Source organism: Rhinolophus hipposideros, assembly GCF_964194185.1.
Source record: "Rhinolophus hipposideros genome assembly, chromosome: 10".
NCBI classification, from domain to species: Eukaryota; Metazoa; Chordata; class Mammalia; order Chiroptera; family Rhinolophidae; genus Rhinolophus; species Rhinolophus hipposideros.
The window spans coordinates 81,688,918-81,715,647 of NC_138056.1; the positions used below are offsets into that span (position 1 = coordinate 81,688,918).

Genomic DNA, 26,730 nt, shown 5'->3' on the forward strand with positions numbered 1-26,730 from the left:
TATCAGGGGTGCCAAAAACAAGTATGCAAGTGGACACTTGGGTCAACATTCCTCAAGCAGTAGTTCGCCGTAATGAGAAGTGTCTGGACGCGCTGATGGGAACCACTCTGAGCACCTCTTGTAATCGCAGAAGTCCAACGTGGCTTTTGTTCATCTTCTGTTATCGGTACATATTGAGCGTTACCATTTTAATGGTTTTTTTCCTTTCTTGTAGCGTGTATACATTTTGTTGGCACCCTCTGTATATACCACAACCTCTTTACCTACTTACCCATTGAGAGACACTTAGGTTGTTTGCATGTCTTGGCTATTGTAAATAATGCTGCAGTGAACAAAGAGGTGCACACAATTTTTTGAGTTAGTGGTTCTGTTTCCTTTGGATATATTCCCAGAAGTGGAATTGCTGGATCACATGGTAGTTCTACTTTTAATGTTTTGAGGAAACTCCATACTGTTTTCCATAGTGGCTGCACCAATTTACAGTCCCACTAACAGTGCACAAGGGTTCCCTTTCTTTACATCCATGTCAACATTTGGTATTGCTTATCTTTTTGATGATGGCCATTCTAACAGGCATGAGGTGATATTTCGTTATGGTTTTCATTGGCATTTCCCTAATGACTAGTGTTGTTGAACATATTTTCATGTACCTTTTGGTCGTTTGAGTTTCATGGTTTCAAGTCTTTAATCCATTTTGAGTTAAGTTTTTGAATGGTGTGAGATAGGGGTGTAGTTCATTCTTTTACATCTGAATATCCAATTATACCAGCTCCATTTATTGAAGAGACTGTCTTTTCTCCAGTGAGTATTCTTGGCTCCCTTGTCAAATCCCAGTTGATCATATATGCTTGGGTTTATATGTGGCTCTAGATTCTGTTCTGTTGATTTATTTGTCTGCGTTTGGAGTGTGATGACTCCTGTATGGTTCTTCTTTCTCAGGATTTCTTTGGCTGCTCCAGGTCTTTTGTGATTCCATATAAATTTTAGGAGTGTTTTCTTCTACTTCTTTAAAATGCAGAAAATGTGATATATCACACTGATTATTTGCACATGTTGAATCATCCTTGCATCCCAGGAATAAGTCCTACTTGATCATGGTGAATGATCCTTTAAATGCACTGCTGAATTCAGTTTGTTAGTATATTAATGAAAAAATTTACATCTATATTCATCAGGGATATTGGTCTGTAGTTTTCTTTTCTAGGAGTGTCCTTTTCTAGATTTGGTATCAGGATTATGCTGGCCTCATAAAATGAGTTTGAGAGTGTTTCCTTCCCCCCACCCCCTTTTTTTGGAAGAGTTTGAGAAAGATTTGTATTAATCACTTCTAAATGTTTGGGAAAATTCACCAGTAAAACCATCTGGTCCTGGGCATTTCTTTTTTTTTTTTTTTTTTTTTTTTGTTGAGAGCCCACTGGCCCATGTGGGAATCGAACCGGCAGCCTTCTGAGTTAGGAGCACGGAGCTCTAACCACCTGCGCCACCGGGCCGGCCCCCTGGGCATTTCTTAATTGGGAGATTTTGTATTATTGATTCAATCTCCTTAGCAGTAATTGGTCTATTTAGAATTTCTATTTCTTCCTGATCCAGTCTTGGTAAGTTGTATGTTTCTAAGAATTTTTCCATTTCTTATAGGTTATCCAGTTTCTTGGCATATAGTTATGAATAGTAGCCTCTTATGATCCTTCATATTTCTGTGGTATTATTTGTGATGTTTCCCTTTTCATTTACTTTGTTGATTTGGGTCCTTTTTTCTTAGGTTAGTCTAGCTAAGGATTTGTCAATTTTGTTTATCTTTTCAAAGAATCAGCTCTTAGTTTGGTTCATCTTTTCTGTTTTTCTGCTCTCTATATCATGTATTTCTACTCTGATTTTTATTATTTCCTTTCTTCGCCAACTTCCAGCTTGGTTTGTTCTTTTTCTAATTCCTTAAGGCATAGAGTGAGGTTGTTGATTTGGTATCTGTCTTGCTTCTTAATGCAGGCATTTATTACTATGAATTTTCCTTTTAGAACTGCTTTTGCTGCAACCCATAACTTCTGGAATGTTGCATTTCCGTTTTTGTTTGTCTCAAGAAACTTCTTTATTTTCCCTTTAATTTCTTCTTTGATTCATTGGTTGTTCATAAGAGACTTTTTTAACTTCCATGTGTTTGTGAATTTTCCAGTTTTCCTCTATTGATTTCTAGTTTCATGCCATCATGATAAGAGAAGACACTTGATATAATTTCAGTCATCTTGAGTATGCTAAGACTTGTGTTGTGGCCTAATATATGGTCTATCCTAGAAAATGTTCCATGTGTGCTTTAGAATGTATATTCTGTTGTTGGGTAGTATGTTCTAAATATGTCCATTAGGTCCATTTAGCCTATAGTGTTGTTCAAATCCTCTCTTTATTGATTCCCTGTCTGGATGATCCATCCATTTTTGAGAGTGATGTAAGTCACTCTTGAAGATCAGTTGTACCTTTTCTTCTGCAAAGCCCTACATGTTTTCATGTCCTGGAACTCATTCCTCTTCATAACAGCTTTAGGTGGCAGGGAGGGCCTAGGAAAATGATGACAGTTTACACATGGAGAAATGGAGGCCAAGTAAATTAGGATTCTAGAATACACTAAAGTCCACAGCAGAGCCACATCTGGACCCTGGTGCTGCTGACTCCCAGTCAAGACTCTGATGGACAGTGGTGTTAATTCCTGGACCAAGACGTGAGGATTGTTCTTAATAGGGAAATGCTTAGAGAAGAGGGTAGGAACTGAGGAAAGTGGCCTCAGAGCTTATGGGAATGATCCCCTAACTCCTAGTGAGCCAGTGTGGAGAATAGCAGAGGACTCGAGCACACTACCTTTGGGACCTTTTCCTATTCCCCTTAATATGAACTTCTTACTCTTTAACCTTTTATATAATCAAAGGCCCTTCTAATTAGGTAAGCTTCCCATGTTGCCACCCTGTTTGAGTTAGTTTCTTTATCTTTGATAGTTACTAGTTATGAGATCTTGGGCAAGTAAACTAAGCTTTTCAAACCTCAATTTTCACATCTATAAAACGGAGATAATCTTAGAATTCATAGGAGAATTAAATGGCATATAGTATATGAAATAGTACAGTTCTGATTTCATAATAAACGTTCAAGATGTGTTGGCTATTAATATTCTTATTATTACCATGAATGCAGCAGCAGCAGCAGCAGCAGCAGCAGCAGCAGCAGCAGCAGCAGCAGCAGCATTATTCCTCATTGCAGGGCAGCCCTTGCAGGACCCCGGGGATCCTGGAAAGGGAAGAGTTAGGGTGCAATTGCCAAGTGCCAGTTGCCAATTGTTAGGATCTTCTTGTGCATTGTTTCATTTAAACCTCCTACCAAGCTGTGGCCTCATTTCTGAGTGAGTGCTGCTCCCTGGAGTTGTGCAACTTCAAAGTCCTGCTTGTAGGATAGGAGAGATACATCATTACCCCCTTAGCAGGTGAGGAAACCAAGGGTCAGAGAGGTTAGACTGCTAATGGCTCTTGATGTAGCTGGTGGGTACCTGAGTTGAAATCTCAGATCTGTGGACATCAAAACCAGCTATAACCTTGATAGTGAGGCGCCTCTGCTGACTGAATCCTGCTTCTTCCTGGCAGCTCAGTCTGGATGTCTGGGCAGGTTGTGGCATGGCTTCCTGATGGAGCTCTCAGCAGAAGAGAAACTCCTGTCTGCATAGGGAGTAGTCAACAGACACTGTAGGCAAAGCCTTGGTCCTGGTTTCTTGGAGAGTACAATGCTTATCACACTCGTGATAGCATTTGGAGCCCTCTGAAATGCTTTGTTTCTTGTGACTTGAAATATGATTACCTACAGTATTTTAACTTAAATACACACACACACACACACACACACACATACACACACACAGTTGCAAGTAGAGTTGGAGAGAGGAGCTAGGAATAAAGAGAGCAGGAGATTCTGAGAAGAGAGGGGATGAGGGAATTGTCACTATAGGGATCCCAAGGAGATCCCAGCATTGTGAGAGGACTTGGCGTACTTTTCAGTCAGTGAGAAATTAGGAGAAAGGGACAGAGGACCAGAATGCAATTAGGGCTCAGGAAGGCTGGCCTATCTTCCCTCTGAAAAATACCTCAAGTGAAAATTTAATTGGCAAGAATGTTGGAAGCTGTTGGGAGCCTGGGGTGGTGGCAGACATCAGTTTGAAATTTGTGGATAGGCAGGGTTTTGATTCTGGCCATCACTCGTAGAGCAGCCTGCTTTTGCTTTGCTCCATAGTTCCTGCAGTATTCATAAATCGTATCCTGGGGAGGTGTGTGTGGGAGGGATCCCCCCACACCAGATTTCAGGTGCCGGCCTCTGACAGAAAACTCTGGAGGTGCTTCAGAAGAAAGGAGCAGGGTACCTGAGGCTGAGAGGAGGAGGCCGAAGGCTCAGGTAATAAACAGAGCTTTGAATGCTGTCAGAAACCTCTTTTTACATTCTGAACCTCTCACCTGAGAATCCGCAAGTGGAGACCAGGGAGGAAGACGACTGCTGGTATCCAAGGATTGAGGGGATATCCCATTAAATCATGGCAGAAATCCCCACTGGGTTTTTTCTGTCCTTTTAACCTCGTCTCTAACAAATGCCAAGACTGGAGTGCTACCTCTTTTAAACAAAACAAAGCTGTGAAACCTGAAAGCTTCAGTGTTCCCTGGAACTCAGGGGTCAGCCTCTGCCTCAGGCTCATTGGCTCAGCCTGACTCTGTCTGGCTAATAATTCTCTCAGTGTCTGGACTCTGTTCTACTTTGCCTGCCTGATAGAGCAAGGTATTCCCCTTGAGAAGGAATCCCCTGGCTGAACCAGGGAACCCAGCCCCAGCTTGGTCCAGATAGCACCTTCCTATCACCAAGGGTTTTAAGCCTTTGAGCTCCCTTCTACAGCCACATTTAGCTGTCTTTGTCATCTGCTTCCAGCTTCTTCTCACACGACACCTGTGTTCATCTGTTATTCTCCCTTAGGGTTGTCCTGATTTAAAACTTGCCATTTATAAATGGAGAGGTGAACTAATTCACCCAAGGCCACACATCTCGGGCAAGGACAGTCAGGACTGAGTCCATTTCTCTTTGTGGTGCTCCGGGGACGCTTGGGTGCTCCTGACTGGAAGAACCTTCCTTGAGACAGTTGTCCACCTGCCTCATCGAATGGTGACCCTTTCTATCATCCAAAACAGCCAAACAAGATGTGTACAGAGGCCTGGAGAATGCAGTCTCACCTCTCTAGGCCATTTACTCATTTCCCCAGGAACTGGGGGCCAGAATATTATGGGCTGGAGTTCCTGAAGGCTCAAGCCAAGAGTGGCCTCCTGGAGCTCATCAACTTGATGAAGTAAAATTATTTCGTAATCCTATTCAGACACCTGGTATATGCCGGCAACTCCATATAGGTTCTTGTTTAAATTGTCTTGTGAGGGTTAATAACCCCATTTTAAGAAGGAAAGTGGAGCTACAAAGTTGATGCCAGGACCGTACCCCCATTGACTGGAAGAATCCTAAAGCCATGGCTGACCACTTGCCGCGATAGGACTTCACCTCGGGGCGATTTCCGAGTTGGCACAGTGTCTGGAAGGAAGTCTAGTGCATCACAACAGGGGCTGACATTCTCATCATAAGAGAGGTGCTTGTGCCATTGCACTGGTGGCCGCCATACCTTGTCCAGCCAGTCGTGGAAGTGGCCATGGTAAGAAACAGGTTAAAGGTGGTGGTCAGGTGACCACCCCCCACAAACCAGTACTCTTAGACTTCAGGAAGACTTGTATGTTGTTGTTGTTTTCACTGCAACACATTTACATCTTACTTGTATTGTATTTAAGATAATTCACCTTAAGTAGGTTTGTACTCATCATAGTATGAAGATGATAATGCCATAAAACTTGGCCATGAGTGTTGGAAGCCGACTGGAGAGGGGCCATTTCTTTGATCTTCTCCCAGGGTTGGTTGATTGGGCCCTGTCTTTACTTGCATATTGTTGATTTGTATACAGGGTTCTTGGAGCTGCACAATCATTAGTGACATCAGCCTTTCTTTATCTTATCCACTCCCTAGAAAAAGTCTGCTGAAGACTTGGCCACAATGGATGTCTTCCCTCCCTTCTTTTTCTCTTTGTGAAAAGATTGGGGAAGTAAGAATGTTTTAAATGTTATGTTTATTGCATGCATTTGACATCTACCTGGGTCTCAGACATTGACATTGAGGGAGAAAGTAATGGTAATAATGATGATCTTAATGACAGCTGGCATTTACTGAGCAGTCAATGTATGCTAGACATGGTGTGATGGCCTTTACATATACTGTTTATATTAATCATCACTCAACCCTGTGAAGTGGCCGCTCTGTGCCCAATTTTACAGGTAAAGAAACAGGCCCAGAGAATATAATTAGGTTGCTCTGGGTGGTAGCTAGAAATGGTAGGACCAGGACTTGAACCCGGGTTTTTTTTATTGCAGAGCAAGGATTCTGCTCATATGCAGCTGTATATTGGGTGTGCGTGTTTGTACTGGCCAGAGTCTGTGTTTCTAAGCCTCTTGGGTTACTGCTGGTGCTAAAGTGGTAACAAAGGAACTTTGCAGGGATAAGGGACAAGGTGGATTTCTGTTTTCTCTGTGGGATATGAGCAGCACCACAGAATCCCAGTGACAGCCAAGGACCCCAGGGCAACATGGAATCTTCTGGTAGATTAGGTGGGATAAGAAATGTTCTCTCAGACTAGAGTTGCATCAGCATTTCCTTTGGACCCATTCCAAGGTCTCCTCCTTTATAGAATGGACATTTTGCCAAAGGTAAGGTGACCAGCTACTTACCAGGTCTTTGATGGGAAATTGATTCTAAAGATCAGAAACCATGCCTCCGGCAATCCCCCTTTCCCCTATCTCTGTTGTGGTGGCCTGGGAGACTGCCCTGCTAGCTTTCTCAATCCTCCCTTTGATGGAGGCCCTACATCATTCGTTCATTCACCCTTCCATCCTGTAGTGACGCCAGGCCTGAGAACCTTTTTCCCAGTTCATTGTCAAGTAGAAATATCCTCAAACCATATCCTGGGCCAGTTGAGAGGGCTTATTGTTCTCCGGTCAGCCCACATTGGCCCACCTGCTTTCCCTCTTCCCTCTCTCCTGAACGTGTGTACCTTACAGAGATTCTGGTTCCGTATCAGTTTTTGTTTTGTTGATAAAGGAGAAAGAGCCAGAGGGAGCGCGAGAGAGCACGCCTCCCAGCTCCTCTCGGGGAGCACACATCTCCTTGAGTGAAAGAACACGCAGTGCTGGCCTTTGGAATTGGCAGCCAGTGTACTGTTCTCTGTCTGATAAGAGGTACTGTAAATAAAACTGTACACCATGGTCCGTTGTAAAATGCCCCACGTCTGTACTCATTGTTCTGACAGCTTATGCTTTTTTTGGGTCTGCTGTTTTGGTACACTCTGTACTTCCTTATGTAAGCAGGCATGCATATCTCATCAGAACATTCAAGATGTTTATTTTAAAATCTCAAGGAATTAAAAGAAAAAGGACACATTACTCAACATTAGATGCTGGCAAACATTAGGTGATTTTTCAGTGGTTCCTCCCCCTCCATTAGCATAGGGTGGGAAAAGTTTTGGAGAGGGAGGGATTTAATTTTTTTCTTCTCTCCTTGGCGTCTGCCTTATTTACTTCAGAGAGACACCAGCCCACATCTGATTGCGTTCCGCATCTTCTCCCCTTCCTAGATGCTCGGGACCCCTAGCCCATTTCTGGTGGGGTAGGCAAGTAGGGAGGGAGACTCTGTGCTTTGCCAAGAAGGAGAGGCCAGAAGTGGTGAGGGGAGGGCAGCTGTGGGGAGCCTGACGTGCTTCTGCTTCTACTGGATTTCAGCTCTGTTGTCGTTGGAGTGCTGGCCATTGAGAGAATGCTTTATGGTTTTGAGAGTGCTTTCCTGGCGTGTCCCTCTTTTGATTCCTGCGAGTCAGGGTGACCTCAGCACATAGAGTGAAAGCGGCTCCCCCACAAGGAGGTCTTAGACCAGCTCCAGCCTCCATGTGGGCTGTGGTGGCTGCCTCCCTTCTTTTCACCCAACCATAACCTGCTTTGAATCCTCCTCCTTATTCTAGCCCCTCTCTAGTTTTTTGGAGGCATCAGGAAGTCAGGGAGAAAGGGGAGAAGTAAGGGTGTGGAAAATTCAGATTGGTCAGGCCGCGCCTGCTCCCCAGTGTAGTGCTTGAGCCCTCCCATTCCTCATCTGCAGGGTCCCTGGGAAGCGGGCAGGGGCAAGGATGTGTGTCGGTCTGTCTCTTTAACACTGACTCGCAGATAAACTCAGTGCCTGGGCTGGAAGTGGGGGTCACTCAGCAGACCTCTGGCAGCCAGTCGAGGGTCCACCCTCGCCGCCCAAGGCCGCCTAGGATGGGAGACTCCTGAGTTGCTTCTTTGCTGCAGGGGTGTGAGTCCTGGGTGGCTAAACAGGGAGCAGAGCTGATGCAAAGGATATCTCCAGAGGAGACAGATAGCCCCACTTCCTAGCCTTTCCTGTCTTCTCTCCACAACTACCTGAATTCTAGCCAAAGCCATGTCCTTGAGTTGTGAAAAAGTAGCAGTGGAGAACCCAGAGTGTGTAGAACAAGGACTCTGCCACCCCCTAGGGGACAGCCTGGCAGTGCCCTGCATGGCCACTGCCCCCTTCCCAGGACAGTTCTGCTCCCAGGAACCTGGCTGAGGGTTTCTTTGTTTAGCAGGCATTTAGTGAACACAAAGTACACGTCAGGCACAGAGGAGGGCACTGGGGATAGAGAACTAGACCGATGCCAGCCCTGCTGTCACGGAGCGTACGGTCTGCTCGGGAAGATGGGACAGAGCCCAGCAGCACAGGATGGGGGAGTGGGGCTCCTGAGGCTCGCCCTGGGAGGATTTAAGAGTCGAGAGCTGGGAACCGCCAATACTGACAAGCTGGTCCCGTGACAGATATTCCGGCTCCCCTCAGCAAGACAGTCACTCACCTTTAAATCAGAGGGACAAGGTGTATGTCTGAGATGATAAGTGAAATATGTCTTTACACATGTGAGACTTACTTCACACAAGATAAATGACCCCCGAATAACTGTACATTGAATTTCAGTAAAAAAATCAATCGTACTTTGCGCAAAAGCGTTCTTTAAAGGAGTCATGACCCCGGGCCTGACTGCTGATAAGAGCTGCTACTCCCGCGTTCTGTGCACCTACCTCGCCACAACCCTCTGAGAGACGTACTCCTGCTGTTCCCACTCCACAGATGACGCGAAAAGCTCACTGAGATTAGGCAACTCGCTGAGGGTCACACTGGTGATTGGGTTGCCTGGGATTTGAACTCAGCTCTGTCTGACCTGAATCCTGGGCCTTAGCCACTCTACTGCTTCCCAGGGTATAAATGGCATCAGTGATCTCTCATATCCAAAGAATGCTTGGTGATTAACAGAGTGTTACGTTTATTAGTGTCCATTATCTCTTTCCACCCTCACAGTCGCCTCCAGCGAAATAGACAGATATGGTCACCCCATGTTGCAGACTGAGAAACAGGTTCACTGAGGTGTGAGGATGAGTGTAATGTCCCAGCAGAGGGTGGCTGAGCCAGGCCTGGGACCCAGCTCTCCCCGCCCTAGACTTTGCTGTCCTCTCTTTCAGTTCACTAAAATCTGTAATTGCTAGGGAGGAGAGCAAAGGTCTAGCCCACTTCATCCTGTGGTTCTCCCTCTTTGATATTTAATTTCTCTCCCTGCAGCCCATCCCTTACTTAACCCTCTCTCTTCCTTTCCTCTCACTGACTCCATTCCCACCAAGTGGCCTCCTCGTTCTTCCTTCATCTGGTACAGGCTTTCCCACATAGTGGTGTTGCTTCTTCCCCTCTCTCCTTTTTCAACTCTCCACTCAGATGTCAGCTTATCAGGGAAGTCATCCCTGGCCGCCCCATATAAAATAGCAGCCCTTGCACTCTTGATACCCCTTCACTTAATTTATTTCTCTTTTTATTAATTATTACCACCGTATATTTACTTTATTTTTTAAAATGTGCCTTCTCCTCTAGAATGCAGGCTCTTTCCGGGCAGGCATTTGCTTCTTTTGTTCCTGTACTGTAATTTGCTCTTGGCATGTACTTAATGGATACCCAAAAAACATCCCCTGTATACAGGAAGGATATGGTGAGGAGTAGTCATCGCTGTACTGTACCCTGGCGTTCTCCCCACTCCAAGATGAGACCCAGGAAATACCGTGGGGGATAAATGTTGCTGATGTGTCCATGTGTACCTGTTGTGTTTAACTGGCATGACCTCCTTCCTTCACCCATCACCCCCTCGCAGTGATGCTTTATAAATGTATTCGTGGCTGAATGATGTCACCGTAATGCATTTTGGGAATAGCTCTGTGGTTTATACACACTTGAGTTGCTTTGAATGCAAACCTGACATCATACTGAAGGCAGCAGTGAAACAGCATACGCACAGTAAACAGGCAGAGACTGTCTTATTGATTAACAGATGAGGCCTCTATTATCGATCAAAGCTTGGCGAGGAAATTTATCACTTTTAATTTCAGGGCTGCCAAAAATATCTGCCTCTGAGCCAGCCATTACGGAGGCAACTTAAAAGCACATGCCTCCTTGGGGGAGAGGGGTTTTTCTGCCTCTTGTGTCCTGGCTCTTGTGTCCTGGAACTGCCTGTCTTTGCTGCTGGGCTCACCCTGGGGAGTTGGGAGGAGTTGGGGTTAGGGTACGGGGTGTACTAGGGCCCCAGGAATGGGAGCCAGTGTCTGTGGTATCCGCGTGTGATGAAGGTTCTGACTGGGGGTGGCTGAGGACAGGAGACTTTCACACACTCAGCTCAATTTTGTGACTTCAGCAAGACAGGCATGGATGGGGGAAGACTTTGAGGAGGACCAGATGTGGTCAGGCTTGGGCCAGGCCAGCAACCTTCACTAGATGGTGTGTGTTAACTTGTTTTATCTTTATCTGAACTTGTCTGATGGCACACATCCGGCCCTTTATTTCCTACCTGCCCTTCTTCCTTTCTCTCTGCTTCTCGGTCATTAAAGCAGACGCTAAGACAGCCACATCGATGACTGTTTTCTAAGAACCCGTCCTACCACATCCCTTTGAAGCTGTACTGCGGCCTCCTCACCCCATTGCAGGGCTCGAAGGCCCCCGGGTGCCCTTCCCTTTCCAGTCCCCACTGCCCTTCTCAGGCCTCCCCTTCTTCCCTTTTCTTCTTGAGGGAACCGTGAGAACTGATAGAACCAAAGAAAAAAATACAATTAAAATCAGATCCTTTACAGATGTGCAGAAAATCAGTGCTGGCTGATGATTTGGGACTGGTGGGAGTTTCTCCTTGTGAGGGGCTGGGGCCTCACCCACCTCCGGTTTTCCTGCTCTGGCCCTTTCTGTTCTTTGAGGCACATGCTACATTTCCAGTGTAGATGGATGAAAAGTGGTCCTGGCTGCCACCTGTATGAACACACAGTGTGACTGCATGGCCATCAAGTTTCTTGGTTTTTTTCAAAGCTCTCTCTAAGCTGCTTATAGGTCCTTGGCCCCAGGACTCCCTGCAGCTTGAAGGGACACCCAGAAGGGATCATGGTGTTCTCCCTGCCTTTAGGGAGCGAGCCAGCCACCTAAGACAAGTGACAATATTTGCTTTTAAAGCACTTAAGGAAAAGTGATTTCATACCTTTCTTGGAGCATTTTATTGCTCATTTATTCAGTTAGCCAACTAATATTTATTGAGCACCTACTAGAAGGTATATCCTGTTTGTCATTAGGAATATAGACGAGGTCAGTTTCCTCATAAGACCTGCCATTCTAGACCTACCCTAGGATCCTAATACCCTTCACTGTCAAGAACTATTGGTATTTAAGTCTGTACCGGTGCAGCTTGTGTTCTGAGTTCTAGTCCTTAAAGGTGTGCAAACACTCCAAGGTAGAGGTGTTAAGCTTTTTTAAAAGTAGTGGAACCATTTTCCAAATAGAATTTTACACAAACCCTTGATGTATACAAGGGGTTTTCACTTTTGTGATTTGGGGGAAGGAAGCCCAGAGCCCACCTTCTTACCCATGTAGCATCTTTGCAGATGGAACCCTACAGAGGCTGAAGGGTACCAGGACGAAGAGCAAAGGCTCGGACGTCAGGCTACCTGCCTTTGAGTCCACCTCTACTGTTACCCACAGTGTGACACTGGGAAAGCCACTTAACCTATCTGAGCTTGAGTTTTCTCATCCGCTAAACGGGGTAATAATAGTATGTACTTTAAAAGGTTGCTAGCATCAAATGAAATGATGTATCTTAAGTACTTAGCCTCCTGCGGTATACGAGAAAGCCTCAGGAATTCTGAGATGGTTTGAAAACAGCACTAAGCTATTTTCTACCACAATACATGTAAGAAATAATTCTGCCTCTTACGAACTCTGATACAAAACTACACCACAGGCACACTTAAAGAAGTGCTAAGATGTGTTGAAAGGAACAAAGTTCAGCAGCAGATTGGAAAGGGCAGAGCAGTGAGGGCTTGGTGCATGCATACTGCGGCCTTGAAAATGAAATGGGACTGGAATAGACAGAGGAATGAGACCGGGCATCGCTCAAGCCAGAGACTCAGGGAAGGTCAGACAGCACCCAGAGACGGCCAGTGAGGACAGCTCCCTATGGAGCTGGACCGCTGACTGGGTCAGGTTATAGAAAGCCTTGAAGCCAAGTAGAGGAATTTAGAATCAATGCAAACTGGGAGCCGTTGTGTCTACTTGAGCAAGGAAGTGTGAGGAATCAAGTGGCCTTCAAGTAACCTGCATCTGTTGGGTAGATCAGAGGGCAACTAGTGGTGTAGCAGCCATCCTTGTGTCTTCTGGCGTCACGGGCATGACCTACCAAGGGCCTGAATGGGGCAGTGATTACAAACATCCCGTGGAAGAGGTACATCTAGAAGACATTTTGAAAGACAACCACCAAGGCTCACAACAGATTCCCCCTGCATGAGATAACATATTAGAGCCTTGAAGACTATTAACAAGTGGTAAGAAGTCCTCTTTATCTTGACATTGTGACATTGTCACTTCGAGCATTGTAAATAATAGTTCTTAAAAAGTTTATCAAATTGATTCGCACTGAATTGATTTAGTTTATTCCACAAATATGTACAGTAGTAGTTCCCACTGGCCGTCAGAAAGGTGAAGCTGTCCATCAGATGACATGCTCCCTCCCTTGGGCTTACAGTAGGCCCGGAGATGAAGACAGGTCCACGGGCATTTATAGGGGAGCATGGTGGCATGGTGAGGCTATGTATGACCTGGAGCATACAGGAAGCTGCGGGAACATACAGAGGGGCCACCTTCCGCAGACGGGCGGAGGGGGCGTGGGTAAGGAAGCTGGTGCATAAAGTGATGACTAGGGATTGGCCAGACCGTGGGGCCAGGTGGAGGGGCAAGAATGTCAGAGCAAAGGTGGTGCAACAGGATAGCAGAGAGAAAGGATATGCAGTGAGAAAGAACATGGCTTCTGCAGGGAACCAGAGCAGCTCAGTAGGGCCGGAGACTAGGGAGCAAGAGTGAGGAATGAGACAAAACAGGAAAGATCAGCACATCAAGAAGTGTTTTGTGAGTCCTCATGAGGAGTTTGGACTTTATGCTGAAGGCACTGGGGAGTCATTCGGACGTTTTAAATGGTCAGCTGCGGGAGGTGGCTGGGGTAGACAGTGACTTTAGTTTTGGACACACTGAATTAGGGGTTTATCCAAGTAGAGGTGTGTTAGCAATTCTTCCTTTCCCATAAAGTATAATCTAGGCAACAGAGCACATTTCCCCTCATTGTATCATTTACTTCTTTCCATCCCTCACCTGGAGCCAGTCTCCTCAAAGTCTCCTTCTTCTTGGGGCATCTCATCTGGAGCCCATCTCTGTTTGTCTTGATTATTCTGATTTTGTTCCCTCTTCTCTCTGGGAGGTCCTTAGATGTGGGGGTATTTGGAGTTCAGTTGGGTGGCTGATCACATTTTAGACGTAGGGCTGGGCTTGCTGCTGGGGCCATGGATTATTCCTGGATTATTCCTGACTCTTCACAGGTATTCATCCCCCTCCCTCAGTGTCCACCTACATGATTTTGGCCCAGGACCCCACCTCCTAATGTAGTATTACTCTGGATAATAAGTAACCACCCACCCTTTCTTTCAGCGGGTGCCAAAGCCTTTGTCTGTGATCAATGCGGGGCCCAGTTTTCGAAGGAGGACGCCCTGGAGACACACAGGCAGACCCATACTGGTGAGTTGGCTTTGATTCCCGTTCTCCAGGACCTCCACAGCGTGACGGTGCATGGCTATGAGGTACCTGGGTGGCGCCCTCTTTCAGCAAAGTGGTATCCGGTCATTTCCTGGAGGAGCTGTGCGTGGGGGTGGCTGTGCCAGGTTCAGGTATCTTGCTGCTTGGGCGGGAATTTCCTAGTGTGACTTTGCCCCTTAAGAACAGCCACCCTGGATTAGGCCAAGATCTCTGCTTCTAACAGGCCACTGAGGTCTCATCTTTACAGAAACCTCTAGTACGCGCTTGTTGGGACCGTAGAAAGTCCGTGATGTTTAAGCATCCCCTTTCCTCTGAAGGGTCAGGAAACGTCTCGTATTCCATGTGCCTCACTCTGAAACCCCTGTGTGACCACACTGGGCTGGTCCTCCCTCTGCGAGGGTCCAGTCATTGTCTAAAAAGAAAGCAGTCTGTACCAAGGATGCATTTGAACAATATTGACGAGCAACGATATCCCTTTATTTGATTTCAAAGCATTGATTTCACAGCCTCAGCTCAGCATTGTAATCTGCATGACTGTCATCGTCCCGTTATCATCATCAGAGTTCCTTACACTTACTGAATGCTCCCGATGTGCCAGGCGCTGTTCTCAGTCTCTCCTGGATCTCATTTGGCCAACCTTTCAGGAACTCTGTCAGGGAGGAGGCTACGCTGTGTTATAGGTGAGGAAACTGAGGCTTAGAGGACGGAAAGTGACTTGCCAAAGTGACTAGAGGGGACAGGATGGTATGGCTTAGGCTGCCTGGGTTTAATCCTGGCTCTACCACTTGCTGCTGTGTTTCCCCCATATAAGACCTAGCCGGACAATTAGTTCTAATGCGTCTTTTGGAGCAAAAATTAATATAAGACTCGGTGTTATATTATGTTATGTTACGTTATGTTATGTTATATTATACCTGGTATTATATTATATTATATTATATTATATTATATTTACTTATTATATTACTTATTATATTTACTTATTATATTTACTTATTATATTATATTATATTATATTATCTATTATATTACATAAGACCCAGTCTTATATAATAGTAAAATAAGACCAGGTCTTATGTTAATTTTTGCTCCAAAAGACGCATTAGAGGTGATTGTCCGGCTAGGTCTTACTTTTGGGGCAGCATGGTATATGCAGGACCATGGATAAGTTACTTAAACTGTCTTAATTTGGGTTTTCTCATCTGTTAGAAAAGTGGAGTAATTATAGTACCTACCGCACAGCATAGAGTTGTTTTAGGTATTAAATATTTTATTTGAAGTGCTGTGCAGAGTGTTAAGCTCATAGTAAGCTTTCAATAAACAGTAGTAGATATATTTAATTGAATAAATATTTTTTGAATTCCTACAATGTGCCCGGCACTGTTGGGGCATTTAAGGTATAGTAACATATGAGACAGACAGCATTCCTCATGGAATTGAGATTCTAATAGGGAAATAGTCTAGGTAAATAAGTGTATAATATAATTTCAGGTTATAGTAAGTGGTAGTAAGACAAAATTAAGCAGGATAAGGGGTAGAGAGTGATAGAGAATAAAGTGGTATTTTAGACCAGAAGATGACATCTCAGCAGTGTCCTAAAGTGAGGGAGTGAGCCACATAAAGGTTTCAAATATTTGTAAATCATATATCTGATATGAGACTTAAAGTTATAAAACATAAAGTACTCTTATGACTCAATAAAAAAATACAGGTAACCAAAATAAAAAAAATGGGTAAAGGAGCTGAATAAACATTTCTCCCAAAATGGACAAATAGCACATGAAAAAATGCTTGACCCCATTAGCCATCAGGGAAATGCAAATCAAATCTCAGTGAGACACCACTTCACACCCATTAGGATGTGGCTATAATAAAAATACTGAAAGTAAGAAGTATTGGCGAGGATGGAGAAATCAGAACCCCCAAACACTGCTGGTGGGAATGCAAAATGGTGCAGCTGCTTTGGAAAACAGTCTGGCAATTCTTTAAAAAGTTAAACAGAATTAACCATGTGACACAGCAATGCCACTCCTAGGTATGTACCCAAGAGAAATGAAAATGTACATCCACACAAAAACTTGCATATGAATTTTCATAGCAGTATTCATAGTAGCCAAAAGGTAGACATAATCCAATGTCCACCTACTGAAGCATGGATAAACAAAAGGTAGTTTCTCCATGTAATGGACTATTAGTTGGCTATAAAAAGGAATGAAGTCCTGATAACATTCTACAACATGGATGAACTTTAAAAACATGATGCTCAGTGAAAGAAGCCAGACACGAAAGGCCATGATTTCATATATATGAACTCATGGATGATTTTATTTATATGAAACATCCAGAATAGGAAAATCTATGGAGACAGAAAGTAAATTAGTAAGTGCCAGGGGCTGGGGAAGTGCCAGGGGAGAAATGGGGGTGATGGCTAATGGGTACAGGGGGGTCTTTTGCGGTGATGAAAATGTTCTAAAATTGATTGTGGTGATGGTTATACAACTCTGAATATATTAAAAACCACTGAAATGTATACAGCTCATTCTTAACAACATGGGTCCTCTTATATATGGGTTGTTTTTTTTTCAATAATTACCTGTGCTGTTTACGATCTGCAGTTGGGAGTGTGTGGATGTGGAGAGCCAACTGTATGCGTTGTTCTACACCGCTTTAAATAGGGGAGTTGAACACCCACAGATTGTGGTATCTCTGGGGAGTCCTGGGACCAACTCCCCGTGGAAAACTAAGTTTTGGAGGAGTCAAAAGTTATATGTGGACTTTCAGCTGCGTGGGAGGTCAGCACCCCTAACCCCTGTGTTGGTCAACGATCAACTACTTGAAAAGCATGAATTGTACATTGTATGGTATGTATATGAATTATATCTCAATAAAGCGGCACACACACACACACACACACACACACACACACCCACACCATTTACAGAGAAGGGAGAAAAAAAATCTATTGGAGGGTTTTGAATAGGAGAATGACTTGATTCATGTGTATTTAAAAGCTCAGCCTGGCTTCTGTGTTGCGAATTGACCACTGTAGTGTTTCAGTTATCAATTGCCATACAAGGAACCAATCCAACAGTAGATTAATGCAACACAGTGTGGTGTTATCTCAGTTCTGTGGGTTGACTGTGTTCAACTGGACAGTTTTCACTTAGGGTCTTGCATATGGTTGCAGTAAGCTAGTGTCTGGAGTGGAGGCATCTGCAGACTGGATTGGGCCTGATTCTCGGTGCTCCTTGTGGTCTCCCTCTATAGCCTGGACTTCTCACATGACAGCTGGGGGCTCCCAAAGTCAGGAAGCAGAAACTGCCAGCCCTCTTAAAAGCGAGGCTAGAAGCATACAGCATCACTTCTGCCATGTTTTATTGGTCAGAGCAGGCAAAGTCAGCCCCAGATTCAAGGGATGGAAGACGAGACTCCCTTTCTCAAGGGGGAATGACAGACACATAAAGGGAAAGAGGAATTGATGTCAGCCATCTTTGGAGTCAAGCTACTAAACTGCCATGGGGGACTGGAATGGAAGAAGACCAGTCAGCTGCTGCTATTGTAATTATTGTCATCAATGTTTCCTTGTCCTGCCACCTCACAAAACCTGCCTCTTCTGAGTGAAAACATACCTCCCCAAACTGGTATCAGGGCTTTGGAGTGGTGTGCCTTAGCCTCGTAGCCTGTGGTAGTGGAGGAAAGCTTTCTAGGTGAGTTGTCATTTGAGTCAGCATCTCCCTGGCCCAGTTACAGAAAAAGTGACTTGGCCAGATGATTTTACTCAGGGTTCCAGAGCTGGTTATCTTGAAAGCTAGGGGAGCACCCAGGTCTCCCAGGGTCCCAGCCAGTTTCTTATGCTAGGTCACATGTAACCAAGAATCCCACTCTGAGAATTCTGATCTGGGGGCTGGGGAGACTGAGCTGTGGGCCCGCTTTGCCAAGCAGCTTAACTCTGTCCGTCCAGATTAAATTTGCAGCAGCAGGGAGCAAGCTGCCCGCTCAGCCAGGGCCAGGGGAAAAGGCTGAGTCCCTGCGGGATGAAGAGAGGGCGATGTTCACAAGCAGACCTCAGGTACTTACTGAGTACCTTCTGTGTGCCTGGCACCCACTGAGGATACGGCAGTGATCAACACAGACACGCTCCCTGTCCTTTTTTCCCCCAACACCTTTATTGAGATATAATTCACATACCATGCAGTTCACCTATTTAAAATGTACATTTCAACAGTTTTTGGTATATTGTTCTGTTAATGCTTAAATTGGTAAAATATATAAAAATTTTTGCCATTTTAACTGTTTTTTAAGTGTACAATTCGGTGGTAGTAATGACTTTCAGCTTAGTTTTAGAGTTTGAATAGTGATTCAACTTTGGAAGTCAGGCGGCGTCTTAGGACCAATGCCTTTCTAGGATTTATTAAGGCATTGAGAACTTCAAAGTGGTCGGCGCTTTCCAGAAAAGGATATTTGTTTAAAATATGATTGGAAAGAACCTAGAGTTTGAGTCAGAAGCTGGGATCGGGGTTCTAACTCCACTGTCTGGTAGGTGAATAACTTTGACTTGTTACTCGTCCGTTCTGTCTTTCAAGTCTCCTCACCTGCAAAAGGAATATAACGCCAATCCTTCTTCCTACAGCACAGGTGGGGCTCAGAGCTTTCAGCCTTACTTTTGCTTTATCTCCAGGTTGAGTACATAGAGCTCTTGAAAGGTGAGAGGAATGGAAAACATGGATTTAAACTACGGATGAGAGATCAAGGCAGATACTTTGAGAAAGACTCCCTCCCCGCCTGTGTATGAGCCGTGGGCAAACTCCCTGCTTGTTCATAGTGTGGAGCACTTGGCCACTTCCGGTGCAGGCAGACTGGGTTCTGCCGAGCAGAGATGGAACAGGAACCCCACCCTTAGCATAGGGTTGGCAGCAAGGTGGCTCTTCCTGACACATGGCAGAGCTTGTTTATTACCTATAGTGCTGTTTCCGGGAAACGCAGATGGCACCTCAGACTTCTCTAACAATCAATGAAAGAACACAATTTGAAACCTAGTTGCCATCTCTGTTCTAGAAAAGGGCCCCCCCCCACCCCGCTTCAGGAGGAAGGGAGAGGATTAATTATAAGGAATATTGAAAGTAACACTAAGGTTATTGGCCTGGGGAAAGCTAGCATGGTGCCAGGTATCCTTGGAGAGCCAACAGGAGAGCAGCGGGGGAACTCTGAAAAGGAACAGGAATGGAAACTCTGGGAGAATAAATTCATGGTAATGCCGCCTTATATTCCTGATACCTCAGTTTATAAAACACTTTCCTTTATTACATCCATTTAACAGATGAAAAAATGAAGGTCTAGAAGCCACCCACTGGGAGGTGGAGAGCTGGAATTTGACCCAACCCCAACTTCAGTTCTCTTTCACTACTCCCCAGCTGCCTGCACCTTGATCTACTGTGGTCCATGGGTCTGTGGTTAGATGGTTTAGGGAGAGCTTGTCAGAGACCATTAAGCTCATGGTCCCGTCCTGGGCAGGCCTCTTTTAGGTCCCTTTGACCATTTAATTAAGACTCCTCAACATCCCGATGGCCATGTCCCCCTCTCCAGATAGGATACAATTTCTCCGAAACAGATTGGGTCTGGGAGTTCTGCGTCTCAGGCCACCACATGGGGAAGTCACAGAGCTGACATGTAGCATCGCAGCAGATGGGTGATGATGGTGTCGTACATGGATTCTTGACACGGAAAAATGAATTTCGTAAAGTGCCTCCAGTTCCATTTTAGCCAAAAGAATGTCATCTTCACGTCTGACCCTTTTGACCCCACTTAACCTGGATTTCTGTCCTGGTTTGTGTGACTCCACCTTGCCCTCCCTCCAAGATCTTGGTGAGCTCAAGCTGGTGCTCTGGAAGGCCACACTTAACGGTTGGGCGGGGCTCAGGCTTTTTGTCACACTTCAGTTTTCTGTTTTGGTACAGTAACGACATTGAGGAGATAAACAGAAATTACTTTACACCTTTTATATTATGGCAAATACATATTGCAAAACACTGCTGCTTCCAAAATGTTTCGGTTGCAGAGCAGTGAGGGATTAACAGCTATGCAGCTCCCTGAGATGCTGGTACTTCATTTACACATCAGAATTTTTTTATACTGTTCGGTAAAATAAAAAGTGAGAAAACACACATACATGCACGCACACGTGGACATGCACGCCCAGCTCACCACTTGAGGAAGGCCTGTATCAGGAAGGTCTTAAATTAGTCAGCAGTTCTTTAAGTCCAGATAAACTGATAAATACCATTAACGGCTTAATTTATACTCTGGGTTTGAAATTTGACACATGGACACTATCTTGGCTCAGGAAACACAAGTGGTTTTGTGCCAGAGGTTTTAATGACCGATCAGTAATATAAATTGCTGCATCACTGAACAGAAATAGCTTCTCCATGTCATTTGATCTGGAAACTTCTCCGGCCAGGCAGCAGTTAATAAATTTAAAAATAATTACCCTCTTTATTCAAAGTCAAGCTAATTAGGAGTGGGTTTTACAAATCATAACGTTGTTCAAGCCACTATATATCCCCATTTGGGACCTGAACAGTCCTGGGGGCAACAGATGGGAGTGGGTGGCATTAATTAGAGGGCAGGGGAGATCCCTTGACTGCTGAGCTGAAGGCGAGGGGCTTAGGTCAGTTTTCAGCATGCCCTTTGGGGGAGGGAGGAGGTCTTGGAGATGGCCTGTAGGAACCTTCAACTCTTTTAATTCATGTGTAGGGAACTCAGAGCAGCCGGCTTCCCGTGATCTGGACGTGGGGAGGTGGGCCAGTGCCGGTGTTTGTGGGCCATGCCAGAGACGATGAGAGCCCAAGGAGCAAGAAAGGCAGATGGGCACATGGCTCCTTGGGGAGGCTGGACCTGCTAAAAGGCAGGGGAGTGGACAGGATGATCTCTAGAAGGCTTTCTCACTAGGCAAGTTTGGGCCCTAATGGGGTGGATCAGGTTTGTCCTGTAGGCTTCAGGGAAGAGGAACCCATGGAATGTGAAGTTAGAATGCGAAATAGAGTTTTCGATGCATAGTGACACCCAGAACTTGGGATCTGTCTAGATTCAAATCCTAGCCCCATCACTTTTGATCTTAGGTTGCTTAATTTCTCTGAGCCTTGGTTTCCTTCTTTGTCACCTGTGGGGTGATAGCGTCTATCCTGTAAAGATTATTGTGAGGATTTAATTTGATAATCCAGGTAAAGCACTCAGCATAGGCATTGCATAAACCCCCAGTGAATGATGGTGCTGCTTACTGTCGCTGCATCATCATGACCTTCAGCAGCACCTTGAAGGACACCCATTTCTGTCCATGGGGTGTATGAGATGGGAAGGGCCAGGTTGGTGGTAATGGTGGTGGAGGAATAGGAATGGTGTACCACCGCTGCTTTGCCAAGGTGGAGATGAGATCTTCCAGGATCCGTGTTGTCCTCTGGCGAGGAGGCCATTTTCCATGTGCCCACAGAGCTAACAGCTGTTGGAGCACTTTACGTGCAGTTGGGGGAGGTGAGGGAGGGATGAAGTTCTTCTTATTTAAGGCCCTGGTGCCTGGCATCCCCAAAGCTGCTCAGGGGGACCACCCCTACCACTATCTAAACATGATGCATCAACCTAGGCCAGACAAGCTACAGAGCTGGGATCAGCATTAAGCAGGTGTCTGCCCGCCCCAGAAACACCAGGAGCGGTCCGGTCCCTGCACATCTTAGAGGAAGCCTCAGGGGTTGTTACCTTTCAGGGCTCGGGCATCTTGAGTCTCCTGAGGATGTCCTGGTTCAGGTGTGTTACCATCAGGAACCTGGGTATTTTGGATCTCGTGCCTTCTTAAAGTAAGACCTTCTGTGTCATCCCGTCTGTGCCCTCTAGAGCCCTGGGGAGGAAAGGAGGCAGACACAGCTAGCGAAAGTCATTCCCGGGTTAAGGAGTTCTGGGCCTAAGAATCTGAACGGAAGCCTTCGAGGCCCAGGACACAGGTTGAACTAGATCTCTAGACTTGTCCCAGAGCAGTTCACCTCTCTCCTCCAGCTCCTAACCTGCCCCGTCAAGTCTGCAAGGCTAGTGACTTGCGTTTGCTGCAGATCAGAGTACTCTATGCAGCTGGTTCATTCTGTCATCCTGCATTCACTAGTCCCTCAATTTTAAAGTACCTACTATGTGCAGGGGGCTTTGTGGACCCAGTACCTAATGGTGAACAAACCTTGGTCCTTGCCCTCCTAAGGTTATAGTGTCCTAAAGGAAATGAATATGAAAGGAGAGCTTGCCTGGGGTACAGATAGTGTAATAGCCGTATTCTAAGGGGGGTTACTTGGAGTTGTGATTTTAGGAAGTTCTTCCTACAGTCCTAAAATATAGACATTTTTCCTATCAATCTTTGCTAGAGAAAACTAAGACAGGGAAAGGTTAAGGAAGACAAGTCCAGGGTGGAGCTAGAAGGTGGGTCTCGGGCTCCTACACACCATAGCCCTGTATTCCTGTCCAGTGGGGGCCTGGATGTCGACCCTGTTGTACAGACCAGGGGGTCAGCTCTGCCTGTCCAACGGCCTAGGAAAACAGGACTCCAAGGGCCACATTTGAAAAAGCGGGTCAGTTAAGAACAAACAAGCCAAGCTAGAATTAGGACCCAGGAGTTCTTACTTCTAGTCCAAGGCTCTGACTACAAAATAAGGACTTTCTTTTACTGGCCTAGAAAAAGTTGCTTAGTTTCCACATTCCTCTGCCACAGAGGAAGCCACTCAAGCAAAGCAAATGTTGAGATGTTGGTTCTCATCCTCTCTGTGTTGGCTGCAAGAGGTTCCTGTAGTCCAGAAAGAGCTAACACACCTGGCACAAGGCTCGCTGTGCTGGGGGATTTGCTCTCCCATTCTAGCAGTGAGCATGCACTGCAGGGAGCCCTGCCACAGGCCCCCTCCTTTCCAGTGTGAAGGAGGCAGGAGGCTAGGAGGCACTTTACTGTAGCATTGGAAGGAGGAGGCAGCAGCGAGGTCTCTCTCTCTCTCTCTCTCTCTCTCTCTCTCTCTCTCTCTCTCTCTCTCTCTCATGCTCGATGACCACCACCTTGGAAGGTGCAGCGCTGTACCCCCTCCTTGGTGTTGTCTGCTTACCCCCTCACTCCTGGTAACATTAATGATGCTTGGGGAAAGCTTCAGGGACAGTCTCTGGCTCTGACCTTTAGACTAGAAAATGAAGTCCTTGTTTGGAGGACTTCCTGTGATGGGTGAGCATGGGAGGGGTGGCAGGAGGAGCAGGCAGGGAGGGGATTTAACCGGTAAGCAACAGCATTCCTGCTCTCAGGGTGGCTGCCAGCTTTGCGACTCTCCTGCCCAGGACCTGGCACAAGGGGCAGCATTGGGCACTGAGGAACTGCGTCAGGGTGGCTGGCCCTTGTCCCACGGCAGTAGGAAAACCAGCAACTGTTCTGCCCCACCTCCCAAGGGCAGCCTTCTGGTGCCTGGCCCCAGAAGAGCCAGGGGAAAGGGGAAAGGTTAGATGATGAGAAACAACTTTATGTAAAACTTTGCGTGGAAAAAAAGGCAGAGCGAGCTTTGAACCACTGCCCACGCTGGAGGGCACTGGGGAGGACAGGTTATTACATGGACACGTGGACGCCTTGCAGGTTGGCATGACCTCCCCATTAAAAACATAATAGCATTTGACTTTTATAAATATCAGGGGTGATTTGTATAGCATTTCACGTGGTGTGCCAAGGAATTGAACATGAGAAAGCTCGAGCTTGGAAACGGCCTCAGGACGTCAGAGGCACTTTGAGAGGGAGAGTCAGGTGCTGCTGTTGGTATAGTTTGTGTACCAGCATAGACTCACTCTTGACCTCATTTCATGCTGTTACTATAAAGGTATTTGATGCCTAATATAGAGTTTTATTTTTCACGCACAGGGCTCTCAGCTCCGTTGGAGCTGCTTGCCACGGAGTAGGGAAGGACAGCCCAGCGGACACCTGCTGGCCCAGACAAGCTGTCCTTCTCTGCTCTTCACCCTAGTGGCTCCCAGGCCCTTCTGGAGGGGTCCCCAGTGCTTTTTTTTTTAAATTAATAAACTTTATTCTATAGAGAAATTTTAGATTTGCAGCAAAATTGATCGGAAAGTACAGAGTTCCCGTATACCCTTTCTCCCACTCGCACAGTCTTCTCCCACTGTCGACATCCCCACCAGAGAGGTACATTGTTAGAACCGATGACCCCACACTGACACCTCATTAATCACCCTAAGTCCGTAGTTTACATTAGGTTCACTGCCGGTGTTCCACATGCGATGGCTTTGGACAAGTATGGCATAACATGTATGCAGCATCGTGGCAGCATACAGAATAGTTTCACTCTCTTAAAAATTCTCTGTGCTCTGTCCATTCATCACCTCAGTACATTTTACGTGAAGCACTGCTGCTTTGGGCAGTGCTTCGAGGGGATCGGTGGTGTTTGATTCTCTTGGGATTCAAGGAGCAAAATTGACCCGAGGCAGGTTTCGTTAGAAGAGATTGAAACTCATTCACACAGTAGACATCTTGAGTATCTGCTTTGTGCCAGACATTGATACTGGGCCCTAGAACACAGGTACAGCAGCCAGCAGGACTCACAGGGTCCCCACCTGCATCATCCGCTCATCATAGCAGAAAGGACCATGAACGTTATGGTTATGTGGGGGCAGCATGGCATTTGGAAGCAATAAAGAATTAGGAGAAAGGAGAGAACTGAGTTCTTATCCTGGCTCTGTCACAAGCTTGCTTTATGACACGGGATAAATTGCTTTGTTTCTCTGCCTCTCAAATGTTGGGGTGGGAATTAGGCAAGCAAAAAATACTGTCTGGGGGGTTCTGTGGTTCCAAGCACAGCCCGAGGTTCTCATTTTTGTGATGATGGTCTACATTTTTCTCAGCCTCGGTTTTCACATCTATTAACTATGATTAACACTATGTTGCCGAAAGGACTAAATAAAAGAATGCATGCGATGTGCTCAGCCCAAGGACTGGAACACATGCCTTAAGTGGTGGCTTTTCACTATTACTCTTTTCAGATGTCTACAGTTCCTGTCCTTCCCCAGATGACAAGTATTTCTTTCACTCTATTTAGAAACTTATTCAATAATAATTTAAGTGCATTCTGTGTCTGGAAAGGGATTAAAAATGAAGATCTTTGCCTTTTAGAAACGATTCTAAAAGTTTGAGGGGAATGATAGAATTTTCTCTCTGCACTGCTGTTCAGAGCTTGGGCTGCCCAGCACTGCCGCGTGTTACGGATTCCCTAATACAGCCATCACAATACCTCTAAGAGGCAGCCTCACTGCCTGTGTCACCAATGAGGACTTAGTGGCTCAGAGAGGCTTAACTAATATGTCTCATTCCGCGGAAGCATTGGATTCACGTTTAGGGGCCCCGGGGTGAGTGTGACGGGGCTTTGGGGGCACCCATTGTCCTCTGTTCAGTTTCTCCTTTCCTGTCCGCATGGTCCTGACGCCAGAGTCCTGATTATCAGCCTCAGCCCCTGACTCCCGGGTCCCACTCACCTCTCCTAGCTCCTGTTCCCAGTCCCCCATGTTTCTCTTTCTCCCTCTACCCCACTTGCCAGCTCCTACCCTTTTCTCTCTGACTGTCCTCCCTTCTTCCTTGTGACACCACTACTGCCCGATGAAAGAAAGGAGTTAATAAAAACCAATGTGTAACTGAAACTTGAAAAGCCATAAATCGCCTTGTTTTTTTCTGGGATGTTGGTAGCATTTTGATTTAATAGTTGGACAAACACAAGGGCCTATTTTATTCAGAGTTTACAGGCCTCAAGGCTGTTATTCCTCCAAATTTAATAGCATTGAAATTGCAGGGTTTGCTATAATTTGCCTATCGCTTTCTGCTCCACCATTGATGTTTATTGTCAGCGGGATGGAATCTCAATCCGACTCACTTAGATAACATGTCTGTTAAACATTTAGATAATTGTACCATCATTAACTTGTCACATTATTTTAAAGATTCAAAACAGAAGCAGGGTAAGTAGAGGTACGAAAGGCGGGTGGAGGTAGTGGGAGGAGGAGGTGGAAGGGAAAACCTCTTCTGAGTTAAACCACCAGCAGATGAGAGTTGATTGCACACTCTTGACATTGCGTTGGAGGTGTCTAGGAGTGTGTGCTGCAGAGCTTTGCCGAGCCAGGGTCAGCCTCCCCCCGGGACAGTGCAGCCGATCCTTGGGCCGCCCCCGCAATTGCTTGTTTCATCCCCAGCTTTGGCCTTTAGGTACCAAAGACAAATTTTTTAGCTTCCCTTATGGATACTGATTACAACATTATATGTAATAACAAAGCTGAGAACAACCTAAATGTCCAAAGGTAAGGAGTCTGTTAATTATGTACCTGACATGGAAAGATGTCATGATATTTCGGTGATAAAAGCTGGTTAGAGAAAACAGGTCGTACAGTGTGATCTCTCTCATTTAA

The 26,730-nt window shown here is 45.8% G+C and overlaps 1 protein-coding gene across 9 annotated transcripts in view; it reads left to right on the plus strand.

Annotated features, from left to right (window-relative positions):
* ZBTB16 (zinc finger and BTB domain containing 16) overlaps positions 1–26,730 on the plus strand; it is a 188,796-nt gene that overhangs the window by 115,061 nt on the left and 47,005 nt on the right. For 7 of the 9 annotated variants that reach the window (XM_081061883.1, XM_081061882.1, XM_081061884.1 and 4 more), the window contains exon 4: positions 14,173–14,259. In XM_081061883.1, coding sequence (XP_080918009.1) covers positions 14,173–14,259 — 87 coding nt within the window. Of the gene's footprint in view, positions 1–14,172; positions 15,042–15,401; positions 15,995–26,730 lie in introns of those variants that run through there. The other 2 variants (XR_013994135.1, XR_013994136.1) reach the window with 2 other exon arrangements.